This window comes from Heterocephalus glaber, unplaced genomic scaffold (genome assembly GCF_053883595.1).
Source record: "Heterocephalus glaber isolate CG9 unplaced genomic scaffold, H.glaber_assembly_v1.0 deba00001538, whole genome shotgun sequence".
In the NCBI taxonomy this organism is placed as follows: Eukaryota; Metazoa; Chordata; class Mammalia; order Rodentia; family Bathyergidae; genus Heterocephalus; species Heterocephalus glaber.
The window spans coordinates 537,717-552,995 of record NW_028258333.1 but is presented as its reverse complement, the minus strand read 5'-3'; the positions used below and the strand labels follow the sequence as shown (position 1 = coordinate 552,995).

Genomic DNA, 15,279 nt, shown 5'->3' with positions numbered 1-15,279 from the left:
CCACTGCACCCAGCACATGGGATGCCTGTGTCGGGCAGCCTAATGCAGAGCACGTGATGGGTCCCCTCCACAGCGACCTGTGTGCCGGCAGGTGTCCTGGGCACCCGTGCTGCTCTGACAGCCTTCCCCCTGGGAGCCGAGCGGGAGGACTGTTACCAGGTGTCAGAAGGTTGTGGGAATAACGGAGGCTCTGGGTGGAAGCCTTTCCTGGGGTGCAGGGCATCACCGCAGCTGGCTTCCTGCACCGACAGGGCTGTAACGAGTTAGGGCAAGCAGGTGCCAGCTGTTTGGGTCACACTGCTCGACCCGGTCGCTGTGGTGCCTGCAGCCCATGCAGGGTGTAGGGGGCCATCCCAGGAGAGGGCTGTCCCCGAGGGGCCGCATAGCACAGGCGTTTGGACCCCGGACCTCCCTGGGGGACGGGCATGGAGCCCTGGGAGATGGCGGCTGTGCCCAGCTTCGGTGGCTGGGGAGCGTCAGACTTGCAGCTCACGACACCTGACTGCCGAGCTCGGTTTCCACATCTAATGAGAAACGCCGTGAGAGTAACGAGTCACGCTCCCCCAACCTGGTATGCTGCTGCCTGAGAGGGCTGCTGTGACACCCGCTCCCTCCCCGGCCTCCGGAGATGCCCAGGGGCAGGGGGCAGGGCCCGGGTGACTGAGGCCAAACCTGGCTCAGCTGGCCCGAGGCTGCAGCCAGTGCCCACGGCCCCATCATCCAGAGCGCAGGCTGCCAGGGACAGAGCGGGCCACTGCAGCCCCTCACAGCAGCACAGGGCGCCCTGGAGTTGGGGACCAGCAAACCACTCAGAGAAGCCGGGGAGCCCCACAGGGCGGAGCAGGTCACCAAAGCCTTGACAGCTGACAGGCGCCCTGCCGAACGCGGTCCCAGCTAGCACCAGAGGCGGAGTGGAACCCAAGCCCTGCCTCCCTACTGCTCAAGTGTCCCCTCCACTCTGCCCAGGCCTGGGTCACCCCAGGACTGGCTGTGGTGGGGAGACGAGAAGGAGGGCGTGAGGCGAAGTCCGTGTGCTGTTGTCAGCAGCAGGCAACCTGGCTACAGCATGGAGACCTGCAGCCCGCGGGGACAGGACCAGGCCTGTGCTCCTCCGGGCTGACACGAGTCCTCAGAACAAATATTTAAGAGGCTGAAAAAGCTCCTACTGCTTATTTTGAAAAACGCTGAGTCAAAGCCCTTCAAAGAAGGCAGCATTTAATTAGCGCGACAAGGAACACGGCTCAGACTTGAAGAGAAAGGGTTAGAGACCGCTTTAATGAATACAAAAGCCTGTGGGACGCACCCTGCAATCACAGCTCTGCACAAGTGAAAGCACAGCTACCAAACAGCTACTTCTGTCACAGCGTCGACGGCATCTGGAAAAGGGCCTAGTAATAAATAACTGCCGACGCACCGCAAGACTCCCATATATTTCATCAAGTAATGGATCTCGCTGCTGCGTTGGATTCTGAATTTCTCTTCACTCTTCAGATTCTCCAGGCTTACGGATGTCGTCAATCTTCAAAATCATCCTAACCATTTGCGTTGCGAGAGATATCTGTTGCTTTTTGCCAATCAAGGTTTCTATGACATGTTGTTGCTTCATATCTGAAAAACACAAGTAAATTATCCTAAAACAGAACACACATTCAGTATCAATAAATGGCTTCCGCTTGCAGAACCCCAGTAAAACTGAAAAACAGAGCTGAGTGCGGTGCTGTGGGCCTGCAGCCCTCCCCAGCTGCAGGAGCTCCGGGGCCCAGAAGTGCAAGGCCTGAGCAGCGCAGCCAGAGCCCCTCCAGACCCGGCACTGTGGCCGCCATCCCAGCCTGGGTCTTTCTCAGACGAATGTCCTGGGTTTCAATCCGGCTAATGGAGCTCCTCTGCTGTCCTTGACAAGGGCCAGCGTACATGGAGAAGCACGAGGGACAGCGCACCCACACAGGGTGGGCTGTGGGAGGTGCCCGAGATGGAAGAGGCAAGGGCATCCCTGCTGCTACCTTGGCCCACTTGTGTGAGAGTCCCAGCAGCCCACCGTGGCTGTGAGCATGAACAGGGCACACCTGCACCTCTAGGTAATGATGAAACTGTCGGGGGGGGGGTGGTGCGGGTCAGACACACAGACACACAGACACACACACGCACACGCCCCACAGACTCCAGAACTCGGATCTGGCCTCGTGCTCACAGAAGCCCCGGACCAAAGCCCTCACAGCTAAAGCTCTCCCGACAGCCACGGTCGGTGGCAAGCGAGTCCACCTCGGAGCTGCTCTATGTGGAATCCGACTCTGACCAAATTACTTTCTAAAGCCAGAGGTAGAACCTGTCCTCTTAGGCAATGCTGCATCGATGCTCCCAGGTACTGAGATGGACGCTGTGTGTTAGGGAAACCGGCCGCTGGGGATCAGTCCGGGCACTCTCACCGTTGGTACCCCGGTGCAGGCAGTCGATCCCCAGGGCGGGGTTGGCCTCCTTCACCTGCCGTGCACGGACCTCGGTCATGGTCTGGATGGGGTTCATGCCGCTGTTCTCTGCCAGGGCCATGGGGATGACCTCCAGCGCATCTGCGAAGGCCCGCATTGCGTACTGCTCCAGGGTCGGGCACTGCGGGGACAGGGAGTGAGCCAGCAGGGCCACACCCGGCAGTGGCAAACACCCGAAAGACCTCCTGCGAGAGGCTAACTCAAACAGGGCCCAGGAATGAGCTGCTCCATATATATATATATATATATATATATATATATATATATATATATATATATATATATATATATATATATGTGTGTGTGTGTGTGTGTGTATTTTGGTACCGGGGATTGAACTCAGGTCCTTGCGCTTGCGCAGTAGGGTCGAAACCACTGAGCTAAATCCCCGGCCAAGCTGTTCCATTTTTAACTTATGGAAGTAGTAAAAGGTCACCAGAGAATAGAGACGGGGTGAAAGCACCATGCCTGAGGCGACTGAGGCAGAGCAGTGCTCACATCCTGAGTTACGACTGGGACTGAGCCGCAGAGGTCATGGCAGGCCCGTGAGGGAGATGGGTAGGCACAGCTAGACGCTGGGTACCCCGCTGGGCCTGCTGTCTCCCACACTGCCCACCCTGGGCTCCCAAGCCCCCTGCGCCTCTCACCTTGTCTGCCTCCTGGCTCACGGCCAGGGCGCAAGAAATCTCCGCGGCGCCTCCTCCGTACACCACACGGTTGTCCCGGATGAGGTTCCGGATGACACACAGAGCGTCGTGAAGGGATCGTTTGGCCTCCTCAATGATCTAAGGAGAAGTGGAGAGAGATTAATGTGATCCGGACCTGCTCAGGGCCTAACCCTCACAGCTCCAGTTCCGTGGAAGCCTGCTGGGTACGAACTCTCCTTGATGCCCCACAGGGCCTGGGCTTGGCCGAGGAGCCGCACACGAATGCCCTGCAGCAACTGTGGTAACCATTGCGCTACACTTCGTTTCTACAGGAACATGGAGATCGTCACTGTTATTTATTCACCTGAGTTTCTTGTTTCTAAGGGACAGCAGAAAACTGACAACTGCACACCATGGCACGTCCATCACTCTCTGAGAAACATTTTTAGTGGTTAACTGTATCTGAGTTAAACTCATTATGGAAGTGAGTCCTCACCATCTTATTGCCACCCCTGATGAAGATGGTGACGGCCCTGGAGTTCTTGCACTGCTCGATGACCAGCATTTTGTCCTTTGTGGTGCCAAACGAGATCTCCTGCACCAGCCCGGCAAAGCCCAGCTTCTCCGCGGTGAGCTCTGAGAACCGAGGGACAATCCGGCCTCCTGTCGCGATGGCAATCAGCTAAGTGGGTGGGTCAGGAGGACAAAGACGGGACCCGTGAACTTCCAGAGGCAGGCCCCAGACGTGTTCCGCCATCCAGGATGGCGGCGCTCACCACCCCGACGACACTTGGGCAAACATCCCAGGCTTGGGGCTCAGGGCCTGGCAGGTGGGCAGAGTGGGCACTTTGGGGCGGCGACCAGGGCTTCCCCGCTGGGAGCTCAGTGGGATGTGCCGAAACCTGTGAACACAGCCCTGCTGCACAGGCCCCACCCCGCTCACTGAGGGCACGCTCCCCCAAAGGCCCACACTCGGCTCCTACCTCAATCTCGGGGCCTCCCACCCAGCGAACCGCAGGCAGGCTGTTCTGAAGGAGGAGATGATTCGCTTCATCGTCAAAGCCCCATTGGCAAATAGCGAGGTTAGCACCAGTTTCTTTAATCTGGGAAAAGAAAGCCACAACCACATCAATGAGAACTATGGGAGACGCAGCTGGGCGTGTGAGGTGGAAATGTCGACTCTGCTGTCAGTTACCAATTTTATGTAACAAACACGGACCACCAGGAACAGGAACCTGACAACGAACCTGTATCAGTGAAGCAAAAGGAGCTGACCACGAGTCTCCCTCCCACAGAAAGGGTCAGGAGCCTGGCGCCACCATGCACCCAGGAAGGGCTCCTTTGTGGGAGGAGCAAAGCGCGGCCGGAAGTGACGACACACATGCACTTCTCAGCACCAGCGCAGCTCCCTTGAGCTTGGGACCCTCAGGGTGCAGCCACCCCCACCGCCACCTGCAGACTCTGAGCACACACTGGCCATCCGATTCCTCCTCGAATGGGCTCTGGTCCCACAGTGGCCTGCACTGTGCCTCTACCCTGCTAGGCCCATCACCATCCATTTTCCTCTCAGAGACCCGCACACAGCACCCACTGCTGGCCCCAACCCTGCGGTCCGTCCTCCGTGGCCTGCCGACCCACCAAGTCACGCTCTGAGCCCTGGCTGGGCCCAGTGCCTGCAATGTGGCAGTCACAGGAGATGCAGCGCTTCCCTCCACGACTTCCCTCCAAGCAGACTGGCTGCAGCTGCTGTACGTAATGTCTGACCAGCACCCCTGTTAATGTGCCCTGGAGCACCCAGAGCTTAAGTCCCGAGGGCCGATTCCTGAAAGACAGTCGGCTGTCAGACAGCACTGCTCTTAGACAACTCACAGCCTGAGGGAAAGGAAAGCAGCTCTACGGGCTCAGGAGAGCACTGTTTAGCTCCTGCTACGGGACAACTCTTTTGAGACAGGGTCTCAAGGTGCAGTCTGGCCGGCCTTGAACGCCTGGCGAGCAAACGCCTATACCCCGCAGCGCCTATACCCCGCAGCGCTGCTTCGGTACCGTGCACATGATTGTCCCAGTGGGCGGCCTGCACGCTGGTGGCACAAAGCCATCTAATCACTTGTCTTTTTACTGATAAAGCGGTACAAGCCGCCTGATGGGAGTCCTTCAAGCAGAGCTACCCGATGAGACATGGGTTACACCCCAGCGAGGAGGTGTTAGGCCCCTACATGTGTGACCACCTAAAAGACAAAATCTTTCCCCTTTATGCTTCTCGGTGCCGTGTGACTTTTTGCTGTTTCTTACTTGTATGATTTAAATCTGAACAAAGCTGGTCCTGCCCACTGCCTGTATCTGCACAACAAGCAGTTGGCGCCACACGCTTCTCAGCCACACACGGCCGCCCACCACTCGCCTGCTGAATCATCTCCTCAAACTTCTCCTTCTCGTATTTCTGGAGGGCTCTGTAGTCCTCCACAGAGGTCACATCCAGCTTGTGCTTCGTCTTTGGCTTAGGTGGCTCAAACGGACACGTGAGAATGGCGATCTTGGCGTTTTCCACTTTCTGGGGAGAAAAGCGCCCGTCGTGACTGGTGGACCCGGAGTCCAGCAGCCGGCACGGTGGGCGGGGGGCCCGGCCGTGACTCACCTTGGGCATCTGCGGGTGGCTGAAGTCCTTGTCCACGATCACGCCCTTGATGAGCTTGGTGTCCTCCAGCCTCCCGCCCACCTTGCCTTCCACCTTGATCAGCTCAAAGTCCACGTCCCTGCGCTCCATGTCGGCCACGGTGAGCACAGCGTTCACGGCGATCTCCGCCATTTGGCGGTGACAGCTGTTAACCCTATGGAAACACCCAGACGCTGCACCATTACTGCAGCCGCGGCAGAGCCACTGCACAGTGGCACAGACACGTCACCTCACGTGACACTCAGTTTTCTAGAACGGAGAACCATCGTCACCTGCACCTCCAACAGCGGGCAGGATTCTCAACAGGATCCATGAACCCAGAGGGGACCGCGCACTCAGAGGAGGAGAAAGCCAACATCTTTACTTCTCATGTACTGAAACTCACTCTTTCCATTCCCAATGCACATAAAGACCAGTGCAGGGCTGGGGACTTAGCTCAGTGGTTCCACCGCCTGCCTTGCAAGCACAAGGACCCGAGTTTGATCCCCAGTACTAATCAATCAATCAATCAATCAATCTTAAAAAAAAAGATCAGTGCAGCACAGCAAGCAGTAACTCTTCAAGGATTTTTCTAAGACTGCACCACTTTTAAAGGTTACTATTGTACTTGGGAGGCTGAGGCAAGAGGATTGCCAAGTTCAACGTCAGCTTGGGCTACAACACTGAATTCCAGGTCCCCTGGACTACACTGTAAAACCATGTCTCAAAAAAATCCCGACAGGGCTGGGCATCGCAATGCACACCTGTAATCCCAGCACTTGGGAGGCTGAGGCAGGAAGACTGGTGGGAGTTCAACGGGGCACACAGTGAGTTCAAGACCAGCCTGGATGACACAGTGAGACCTTGTCTCAAAAAAAAACCAAAACTGGGCCAGGGATTTAGCTCAGTGGTTCCGCCGCCTACCTTGCAAGCACAAGGTCCCCAGTTCGATCCCTGGTACCAAAAAACCCAAAACAAAACAAAATAACCCCCCAACAACCAAACAAAAAAACCTTCCACTGCCATTTGTCAGTTCAAAACATAACGGGAAGGACCAGGGATTTAGCTCAGTGGTTCTGTCGCCTGCCCTGCAAGCGCAAGGACCCGAGTTCGATCCCCAGTACCAATAAACCCCCAAAAAACAACAACAAAAAAACATAACGGGAAATGTGTATCAGTTACAAATGGAGGATGCGGTGTCTTTTTGAAAGCTGTGAAGTATCTCAAGACTGCTAGAGTTTAAAAGAACTACAAGGGGAAGCCTAGCAGTTGGAATCTAGGAAAGAGAAGCATGAAATGTCAGTACTCCGCTGGTGACTATGTCCTGCTTTACGGAGGATGTACTGCAGACACCATCGGTCGGTCTGAGCATGCTCTGCACTGAGACCTTTACGTGGGTTTTACAGACTGGCAAAGCGAGCTGCCTCAACCTATAAAACAGCCAGACTTGATGCGTGCACCTCCAGCCCCAGAAACGCTGTCCTTCCAGGAGGACACGGTGGACCAGAGGCTACCCCAGCCCTACTTGGAGCCAGGCGACAGCACGGGCTCTGCCACGGCTCAGGCTGCCAGGCACATCTGTCTTTCCTCTGACAGCAGCCGGCACAGACACTTCCGCTGCTCTCCTGCGGCCTCTCTGGCTGGAGACCACGCCTTCCTTTTCACTGGACTACTGCACATGCGTGCACACACAAGGAAACACCTGTGTGCTGTCAGGTGAAAAAGCACAAGGGTCAGAAAGCACCCCGCACTGGACGTTTCTGCTGCACTATGGCAGGGAGCCATCAGCTTCTCTCACCGTTTAAAGTGCACTGTGACCGAGCTTGCTCAGTATCCAGGGGCAAGAACTCCGTCCCAAGGCCTCTAAGACTTAGCAGAGGATCTGGCAAACAGCAGGTGTCAGGCCAGTGTGGAAGACGCTTGGCAAATCAACTTCAAGTCTCTCCTTACAAAAGTCAAGTTTTAGAGTAGTAGAGTATCTTGCTGAACAAATGAAAAGTAGAACCTCTTTTCCCTAAATGGCTCCCTAGCAGACAAATAATACAAGTGTTATGAAAATTAACAGCTGGGAGTGGTAGTGCATGTCTCTGATCCTAGTACTCAGGGGGCTGAGGCAGGAGGATCTTGAGTTCAAGGCCAGCCTGGGCCACACAGTGAATTCAAATCCAGCCTGCACTACAAGGTGAGACCCTGTCTCCAATAAAACAAAAAAAATCCCAAGTAGGACCCTGTCATAGCTGTGTCTGGCTGTTCCCCCAAAGCCTCAAGCAGTCATAGGTGGGGCCTCTTCAGAGATGGCTGCATCTAGTGTGTGATGCTGGGGTTGATTCATGGTGTGATGCTAGGATCGAGGGTGTGAGCGCCACTTGCTCTAAGTAGCCTGGGTAAGATGTAAGGGACAGAAAGAGCTGTGGCTGCCCTTTGCTTGTTTCGCTACCTTTTGCCACATGAACTGTTGCCCCTGTCACCCTGTCTGACAGCCGACTGCGGACTGAAAGCTCTACAAACTGTGAGCCAAATACACCTTTCCTCCTTTAACTCTGGGTGTTGGGTATTTTGCCTCAGCAATGAAGAGAAAAGTGACCAAAGGTAACTAAGACAGACCCTATCTAGCTGATTGCAAATCAGCCTAAGCTGCTAAATTAAAGGAGTATATATATATATATATTTTTTTTTTGGTACCGGGGATTGAACTCGGGTCCTTGCACTTGCGCAGCAGGCGGTGAAACCACTGAGCTAAATCCCCGGCCCAGGAGTATATGTTTTATAAACACTGTCAGAAGGATATAGTAATTGAAGGCAAATTCACCTTCCAACTAAAAACCCCAAACGCACACATTTTTACCTGGATTAAGAAAAGCAAAAGCAAAATAACAGAAACTTCATCAAATCAGCACCAAACCACAGGGGACAGTGATCCCATGGTGAACCCACTGCACCCTGTAACTCGTAACTGTCGAGTTCTTCCGACAGGACACGTACACTTTGGAGCCCAGCGTGGTTTTGGCCGTCTGAACGAGGGGTTCGGTGTCCTTCGTGTCCACGAAGACACTGTCGCTGATCTTGTCCAGGTGCTCAATGGCAATGCGCGCGGCCTGCTCATAGCCGTCGGCAATTCTGATGGGGTGGATGCCCCGGTCCAGCAACTGGTCGGCTTCTTCCAGCAAGGCGCCAGCCAGGACTGCAAAGGAGACAGCAATCAGAGAGGAGTCAGAACCCAAAGCAGTCTGAGCAACATAACTGGCTGCTCCCCGGGAGGTAAGGTGGTTGTTCTCAAGGGGCCTTCACTTCAGTACCAGCAGAAGCCGACCGGGTTTCTGCCTGAAGAGAAATGCTCCGTCCTTGGTGACAGAACATTTACACAAGGGGACACAGCCATGACGCTTGCTGGGCCGGGGACATCTACAGAGTGAAATCGTGCCAAGCAGGATTTACAAACTGATTCATTATTGATTCATCACCAACTCTCCCGTCCCCTTATTATGGTGCCACAGATGAGTCTGTTGCCAGTTTTATATCTGGTGCTCTGGACGCACATGAGGACAGTGCCAGACACACAGTGGAACCAACAAGTACTACTGAAAAATGGGTTTAAATTAGCTGCAGGAAAGGTAACCTTAAAGGTACGGATCCCTCCAGCCACCCCCAACTTTTTACCACAAACAGCTCAAACCTTTGGGGAAAAAACTGCAATAGTAAAATGACTGCTCGTGCTGGGTGTGGTGGCATACGCCTGTATCCCAGGACTTGGGAGGCTGAGGGAGGAGGACCACTGTGAGTTCAGGATCAGTCTTTGCTACACAGCGAACCAGAGCCTGAACTCCATAGCAAGACCTTGTCTCAAAAACAAACACATAAAAGCCTGTTTGTAGCAAAATGACTACTAGTTTAAAAGACTACTAGTCTTGCCACGTGTTCTCTCTGTAGGCTTCCGAACTCTTTCTGTTCGGCTGTTCAGACATGTCTCCACTCTGTATTTTATTTTTTATTTATTTATTTTTTATTCATTGTTTGTATGTTGCTTCAACTTTTTTTTTCTTTTGGTACTGGGGATCGAACTCGGGTCCTTGCACTTGTGCAGCAGGCAGCGAAACCACTGAGCTAAATCCTCGGGCCTCCACTCTGTGTTTTAGCATCAGGTGTGGAACCAAGAGTTCTCCTACGCAGCCAGTGTGACCGCCACACTTGGAGACCGAACCCTGGCACAATCGTGTCGTGCACGACTCAAACCAAATCCTCCACTGTTCCAAACACCGTTCACACTCAGGAGGTGTGTCCAAGGTTGAGACTGTCCTTTTAAAAATGTTAACAATAACGGGCTGGGGATTTAGCTCAGTGGTGCCACGGCCTGCCTCTCAAGCTCAAGGTCCCGAGTTCGAGTGCAGGTACCAAAAAAGTTACAGTAAGAAATTTAAAAAATAAAGGAGGTTTTGTTACTCGCGTACACTGACTATGTTATGTTTCATATGTGGCCCAAGATAATTTCCCTTTACTTAATGTGGCCCAAGCAAGCCGGAAGGTTGGATGTGGAGGCCTATGGCTTGAAAAACCCACCTGAGCACCTGGTCCAAGAACTGCACATTATGGCGGGCTGTCCTTCTCACTGCCAACACCCCCCTTCCCTTTCTGCTTCGTTTCGAAAAAATCTGAGCTGCCCGACCTGGGGCACTTTCTTCACCTTGGATTTGTCGGACCGTTTCCTCACGACTTGTTCAGAGAAACTATCAGCGGGCGCTCTGGCCCCGTGGCTGGTTTGAACGCGAGGCCACGTGTCTTTTCTTACCAACCACGCCTGTGGTCCCGTCTCCAATCTCATCGTCCTGGGATTTGGACAGCTCCACCATCAACTTGGCAATCTGGTGTTCAACGTCCATCATGCTCAAAATGGTGGCCCCGTCGTTAGTCACGGTCACGTCACCATCCTTGTCCACCATCATCTTATCCAGCCCTGGGGGGGGGGGGGGGCGCAGTGTCAGAGCATTAACAAGGTCTCTCGATCCACACTCAACCGTGCAACTTACCCCACACACAAACACCCGCGTAAAGACGGTTTAGGCTGGCCAACCCAAAGCAACGCACTGTAAGGCAGCTAAATGGAGCCAGAGAAATGGCGGGCGGGCGGGGGACAGAACTCCACTAAATTTAGTGTTAATCTCTAAAGACAATAACATAGGTGATTTGGAAAATGCTAATGAAATGCTAACTGTGGAAAAAATCTGATCTAAAAATGTACACACGTTAATATTTTGGCTGTTTTAGGGTACAGGGTACCATCGTCCCTCTCTCCCTTCTGAAGAGATTATACTGACTACTGATTTGAAACTTCTGTCAATAAACAAGATTGTTAGGCTCTCACCATTTGGTCCAAGTGATGTTCTCATTGTATTTGCTACAGCCTTTGCAGCCATTATATGAGACTAAAGGAAACAAAGAAAAAAGGCAAATATTCAGTTACAAATAATGTCAAATAGTTAAAGGCATATAACAGATGATTACAAGTATCACTTATGACAGCGTTTCTATCCTCTAGAACCTTCTACAATTCAAGGCTACAGACAGGTCTAGATCTAAGTGTGATAAGATTTAAAACTATAGTGGTACCTTGGTTGACGAACTTAATTCCCTTCTCCATTCTGGTAACAAACCGAACCTGACGAGAACTAGATCAAATTCAGGGAATAGGTTCAGTGTTGGCCTTTGGGGAATGTGATTCGGTTCTCACCCAGTTCGGTTTGTACTGGCTGCAGCAGGCAATTTTTTTTTTTTTTTTTTGGTACCAGGGATCGAACTCGGGTCCTTGTGCTTGCGAGGCAGGCAGCGGAGCCACTGAGCTAAATCCCCAGCCCTGTAGCAGGCAATTCTTATGGGAAAGAAACAGAACCAAGTGTTTTGTTTGTGTTCTCCTTTAATCCTCAACACAGCAGCCAGGCACATTCTCTCTCGAGCTACAAACACAGACACCCTGACCCGAGGTCGGGTAAACATCCGACGCCTTGAGCTTTCCTACCACGGTCTACGGTGGAGAGACATTCCTGCGCCCATACCGAACTCAGGCACAGAAAGTCGCTTGCACCTATCAAAGTTTTTAGAAAGATCAGTTTTCAAAGATGGAAAGTTCTATGCGGTGGCTGGGAGTTCAGTAATGGTGAGTCAGTGAGGGCACGCGAGCGAGTAGACAGATGACTGCGCTTTTCACCGTTTGTTCTCTCACCCTAAAAAGCTTCAACCTGCCTGAGATTCCAATTACATACAGTTACAGACCAAGAGGTGCTGTTAGAAATATTACAACAATGAAGTTATCTGGTATTTCCTCTCACTATGTCTAGCTACTAAACTCAGTGGTAGGGATACATTCCAGTTCTGTTTCCAGAGAAGAATCGCAACACCAAGCATCAGAGTTCGCTGGCCCTGCTCACTAAACAGTTTGCTTATCAGGTACTTAGCTTGCTCTGTTTCAGGTTATATACTTTTCTTTTCTTTTTTTCTCCAGTACTGGGGATCGAACTCAGGACCTTGTGCTTTCAAGGCAAGCACAGAGCCCCTGAGCTAAATCCCTGGCCTAGTGGTACATACTTTTAGAACGCAGCTTCTTCCTAAGACAACTCCTGCCTGAATTTAAAAGCAAATTACTCTGTGAAGTGTCTTACAACTGAAGAATCTCAACACATTCTTACTACCTTTAAGACTCTAAATGCCAAAGGAAAAACTAGTGTTTCTTGAAACAAAACAAAAAGCTGAAGTTTTTGAGCTTCAGAGTGACATGTTTGGGTCCATTTTTTAAGTCAGCTTTAAGTTCTCCGAGACTAGGGGCCAAGTACACATCCCTGAACCAATGAGCACCTAATTCTTAGGACTTGAGTGCTCACGTCACCATCCGAATAAGCCCTAGATCTTCATTTCCACATTTTAGGACAGTGGTGGCAAACTTAAGGCACGTGTGCCGCCGTGGGCACGCATAGGCCTCTGTCAGCAGTGAGCCAAGTTGTCCAGCACTGCCCCAGCAGCTGAGCACTTGGGTTTATTTGCAGTGTTGGCACTCTGCGATAAACAAGTGGGTCTTGGGTTGCAGTTAGGGCAACCGGTCTCTAAAGGGTTTGCCATCACTGTTCTAGGAAGACAAAAAATAAAGTCTTACTGACACATCTGGACAGAAAAATTCTTGGAATCAATTCCCAATGCACACATGACTCCCGGCCTCCACACTGAGTCCCACCTCCTTTCTGGTGAAGATGGTCTATGCTGGACACCGAATATGTCCCCTGGTCCCCGAGGTACTGAGGCACAGAAAGTCTCTACTCATCAAAATCTTGACAAGCTTTTTAAAGCAGTTCAAATGTACACGTCCAGTAGTCTTTTGTGGCCATTCCATTTAGCACATTACAAAGACACAAGGTTCACTTGGTCTGTGAAAATATTGGTACGTTAATCCTTAAAATATACTTTGGAAAGTTATGTCTTTATGGTGGAATTTTTAAAGGATAATAATCAAAGGAAAGTGGTTAACTGGGGAGGGGCAATTCTGTCCCAAGAAGACCTGACAACACCTGGAAACATTTTTGGTTGTCAAAACTGAGAGGGGGATGGATGCTGCCAGCACATAGTGGGTAGAGCTCAAGGAAAGCCTGCTAAACATCCTACAGAGGAGAGGCCTCCACAACCACGAATGTCCTAGCCACAATGGCAGTCTTTCAACGCTGATAATTCTACTCTAGACCGCCGGCTTTGACCCAGGCAGAGCTTGGATCACCTGTTATTTAGAAGCTAGGTGATCTTGGTTAATTTTGCACCTACTCTGGTCCCTAGTTTCCTGCTCTTGTGTAACACTACCAATATCTCTGAGTGCGAGGACTACATGCAATAATCCGAGATTAGCACAAAATGGCTAATTCAAAATAACTTGTAGCTTTCATTATATTGTTAAGTTTGCAGTATGTATTTTATGTTAATCTGCAAGTGCTTTTAGATGAAGAATAGAATTGAATATGTACTACCAGCAGCTTTAAACTTTCTCCCAGAAAGGAGCGAAATTCTGAATACCTAGCATGGAGTAAACAGTGTGTGAGCAGCCCTTCGGTCACCCCAATTAATACTGTTAAGTCCCCAGTGCTACAGAGGAATTATTCCCACTGGGAAATCAGGTTCGGTTATGTCACCTGCCACGGTTAAGTCAAACAGTTGGAGCGAACTGTAAAACCACATGGCACTAAGTGAACACAGACACCCCAAAACCGGTGGCGTGGTCTACACAAACGTGGCGTGGTCACAAACCTGAGAGGTCCCCTCACAGTCCCCCTTGCTCTGCATCTCTGTCAACATCTGTTTTCAGACGACCCTTTCTTACCTGGACCCTCACACATCATTCTCTGGTCTTCCCATCTCTCTCAATCTAGCTCAAACGTTGATTCCTACAGCGCCACTTGGTGAATGGAGTGTGTTCCATTAAAACTAGATTTTCCTTCGGTTCGATAAATCGCGGCGCGTTTTCCTGCCCCAGCACTGAATTAGCTACTGTCTCCTTTTCCTAATGGAGCCTCTCTACCACCCTATCCCCTATCCAATGCTGAAGAGTTCCCTCCACTCCTATCTGCATCCCTTCCTACACTGGTCCTCTGATCACACCCCGCCTTGGATTACAGTTACTTGTATCCACTTTCCACTCTTGAAAATTACTTTCTTCCCTAAGGATTCTACTTACTTTTACGACATCACATTCAGGAATGTGCCATGCTCAAAAGCACTCAAAAACTACTTTGCAAACGTCTAAAACCCTGAGTGAGAAAGCAAGTCAGCCTCCATTTCTCCAGGACGTGCAGCTGCGGCGGGACAGGTGACCGAGCCCTGCTTCCCGGCGTCGTCCGATGCAAACCCGGCACGGTGGGTCAGCCGGGCTGCAGGGCCGCGGGAATGAGTCCTGCTCGCGGGCGGAACGAAGCTGCCCTACCCGCTCCGAAGGGCGCTTGCGGCCCATCCGAGCCCCATATTCGCACTCATGGCTTACCTGCCTGTCTGTCCCGAGCTCCGGCAGCGGGGTGCGCGACTGGAACCGAGAGGGTTGCCTAGGAGACGATTCCCGACCTTTCCTTCCCCGCGGCACATGGCAGGAGGACCCGCTCCTAAACTCGCGCAGGCGCAGAGCCACCACTTCAGTAGCCTCCCCATTATCTCACCGCAAACGCACTCTGGGCCTACCTTGAGGGCCTCAAGTCCCATAAGGCGAGTCTTGCGTTCCTGATCCTTGATAATGAGGAAAGGGCGCCCATATTCGTCGAAGGCAAGGGTCCCCACAGACGTCATGGTGTAGCAGCAAGACTTAGTTTCCCGCACGCCGGCAGTAGCCACTCCTGAACTGAAAACGCACCTTCCTCCCGGGGAAATGACAGTTTGCGCACGCGCAGTACAGGTCTCGTGAGACTTATTTTTCAACCGAGACTAGTTTCACGCCCGACAGTACCTTCTGGAATTAGCGGCCTTCGGAAACTTCCATCATTCTGTAGGGGGG

At 52.0% G+C, this 15,279-nt stretch overlaps 1 protein-coding gene across 1 annotated transcript; it reads right to left on the bottom strand.

Annotated features, from left to right (window-relative positions):
- Positions 1 to 1,247: 1,247 nt before the first annotated feature.
- On the bottom strand, positions 1,248 to 15,218 carry Cct5 (chaperonin containing TCP1 subunit 5). Its single transcript, XM_004845180.4, has 11 exons — positions 14,970 to 15,218; positions 11,137 to 11,197; positions 10,564 to 10,728; positions 8,763 to 8,961; positions 5,763 to 5,955; positions 5,529 to 5,678; positions 4,114 to 4,233; positions 3,627 to 3,812; positions 3,131 to 3,268; positions 2,424 to 2,604; positions 1,248 to 1,608 (listed from the first exon to the last, which is right to left on the bottom strand). The coding sequence occupies exons 1-11, from the start codon at positions 15,072 to 15,074 to the stop codon at positions 1,481 to 1,483; spliced, it is 1,626 nt and encodes a 541-aa protein (XP_004845237.1). The 5' UTR covers positions 15,075 to 15,218; the 3' UTR covers positions 1,248 to 1,480.
- Between the last annotated feature and the right edge of the window lie 61 nt (positions 15,219 to 15,279).

What these genes read in the sequence shown, in the direction of transcription:
- Cct5 (XM_004845180.4), bottom strand. Translation starts at nt 15,074, where the DNA reads ATGACGTCTGTGGGGACCCTTGCCTTCGACGAATATGGGCGCCCTTTC. An exon ending in TTGAGGAGATGATTCAGCAG is followed by an intron (nt 4,234 to 5,528) that starts GCGAGTGGTGGG and finishes TTCTTTTCCCAG; the next exon opens with ATTAAAGAAACTGGTGCTAA. An exon ending in CCTGCACCGGGGTACCAACG is followed by an intron (nt 1,609 to 2,423) that starts GTGAGAGTGCCC and finishes TGTGTTTTTCAG; the next exon opens with ATATGAAGCAACAACATGTC.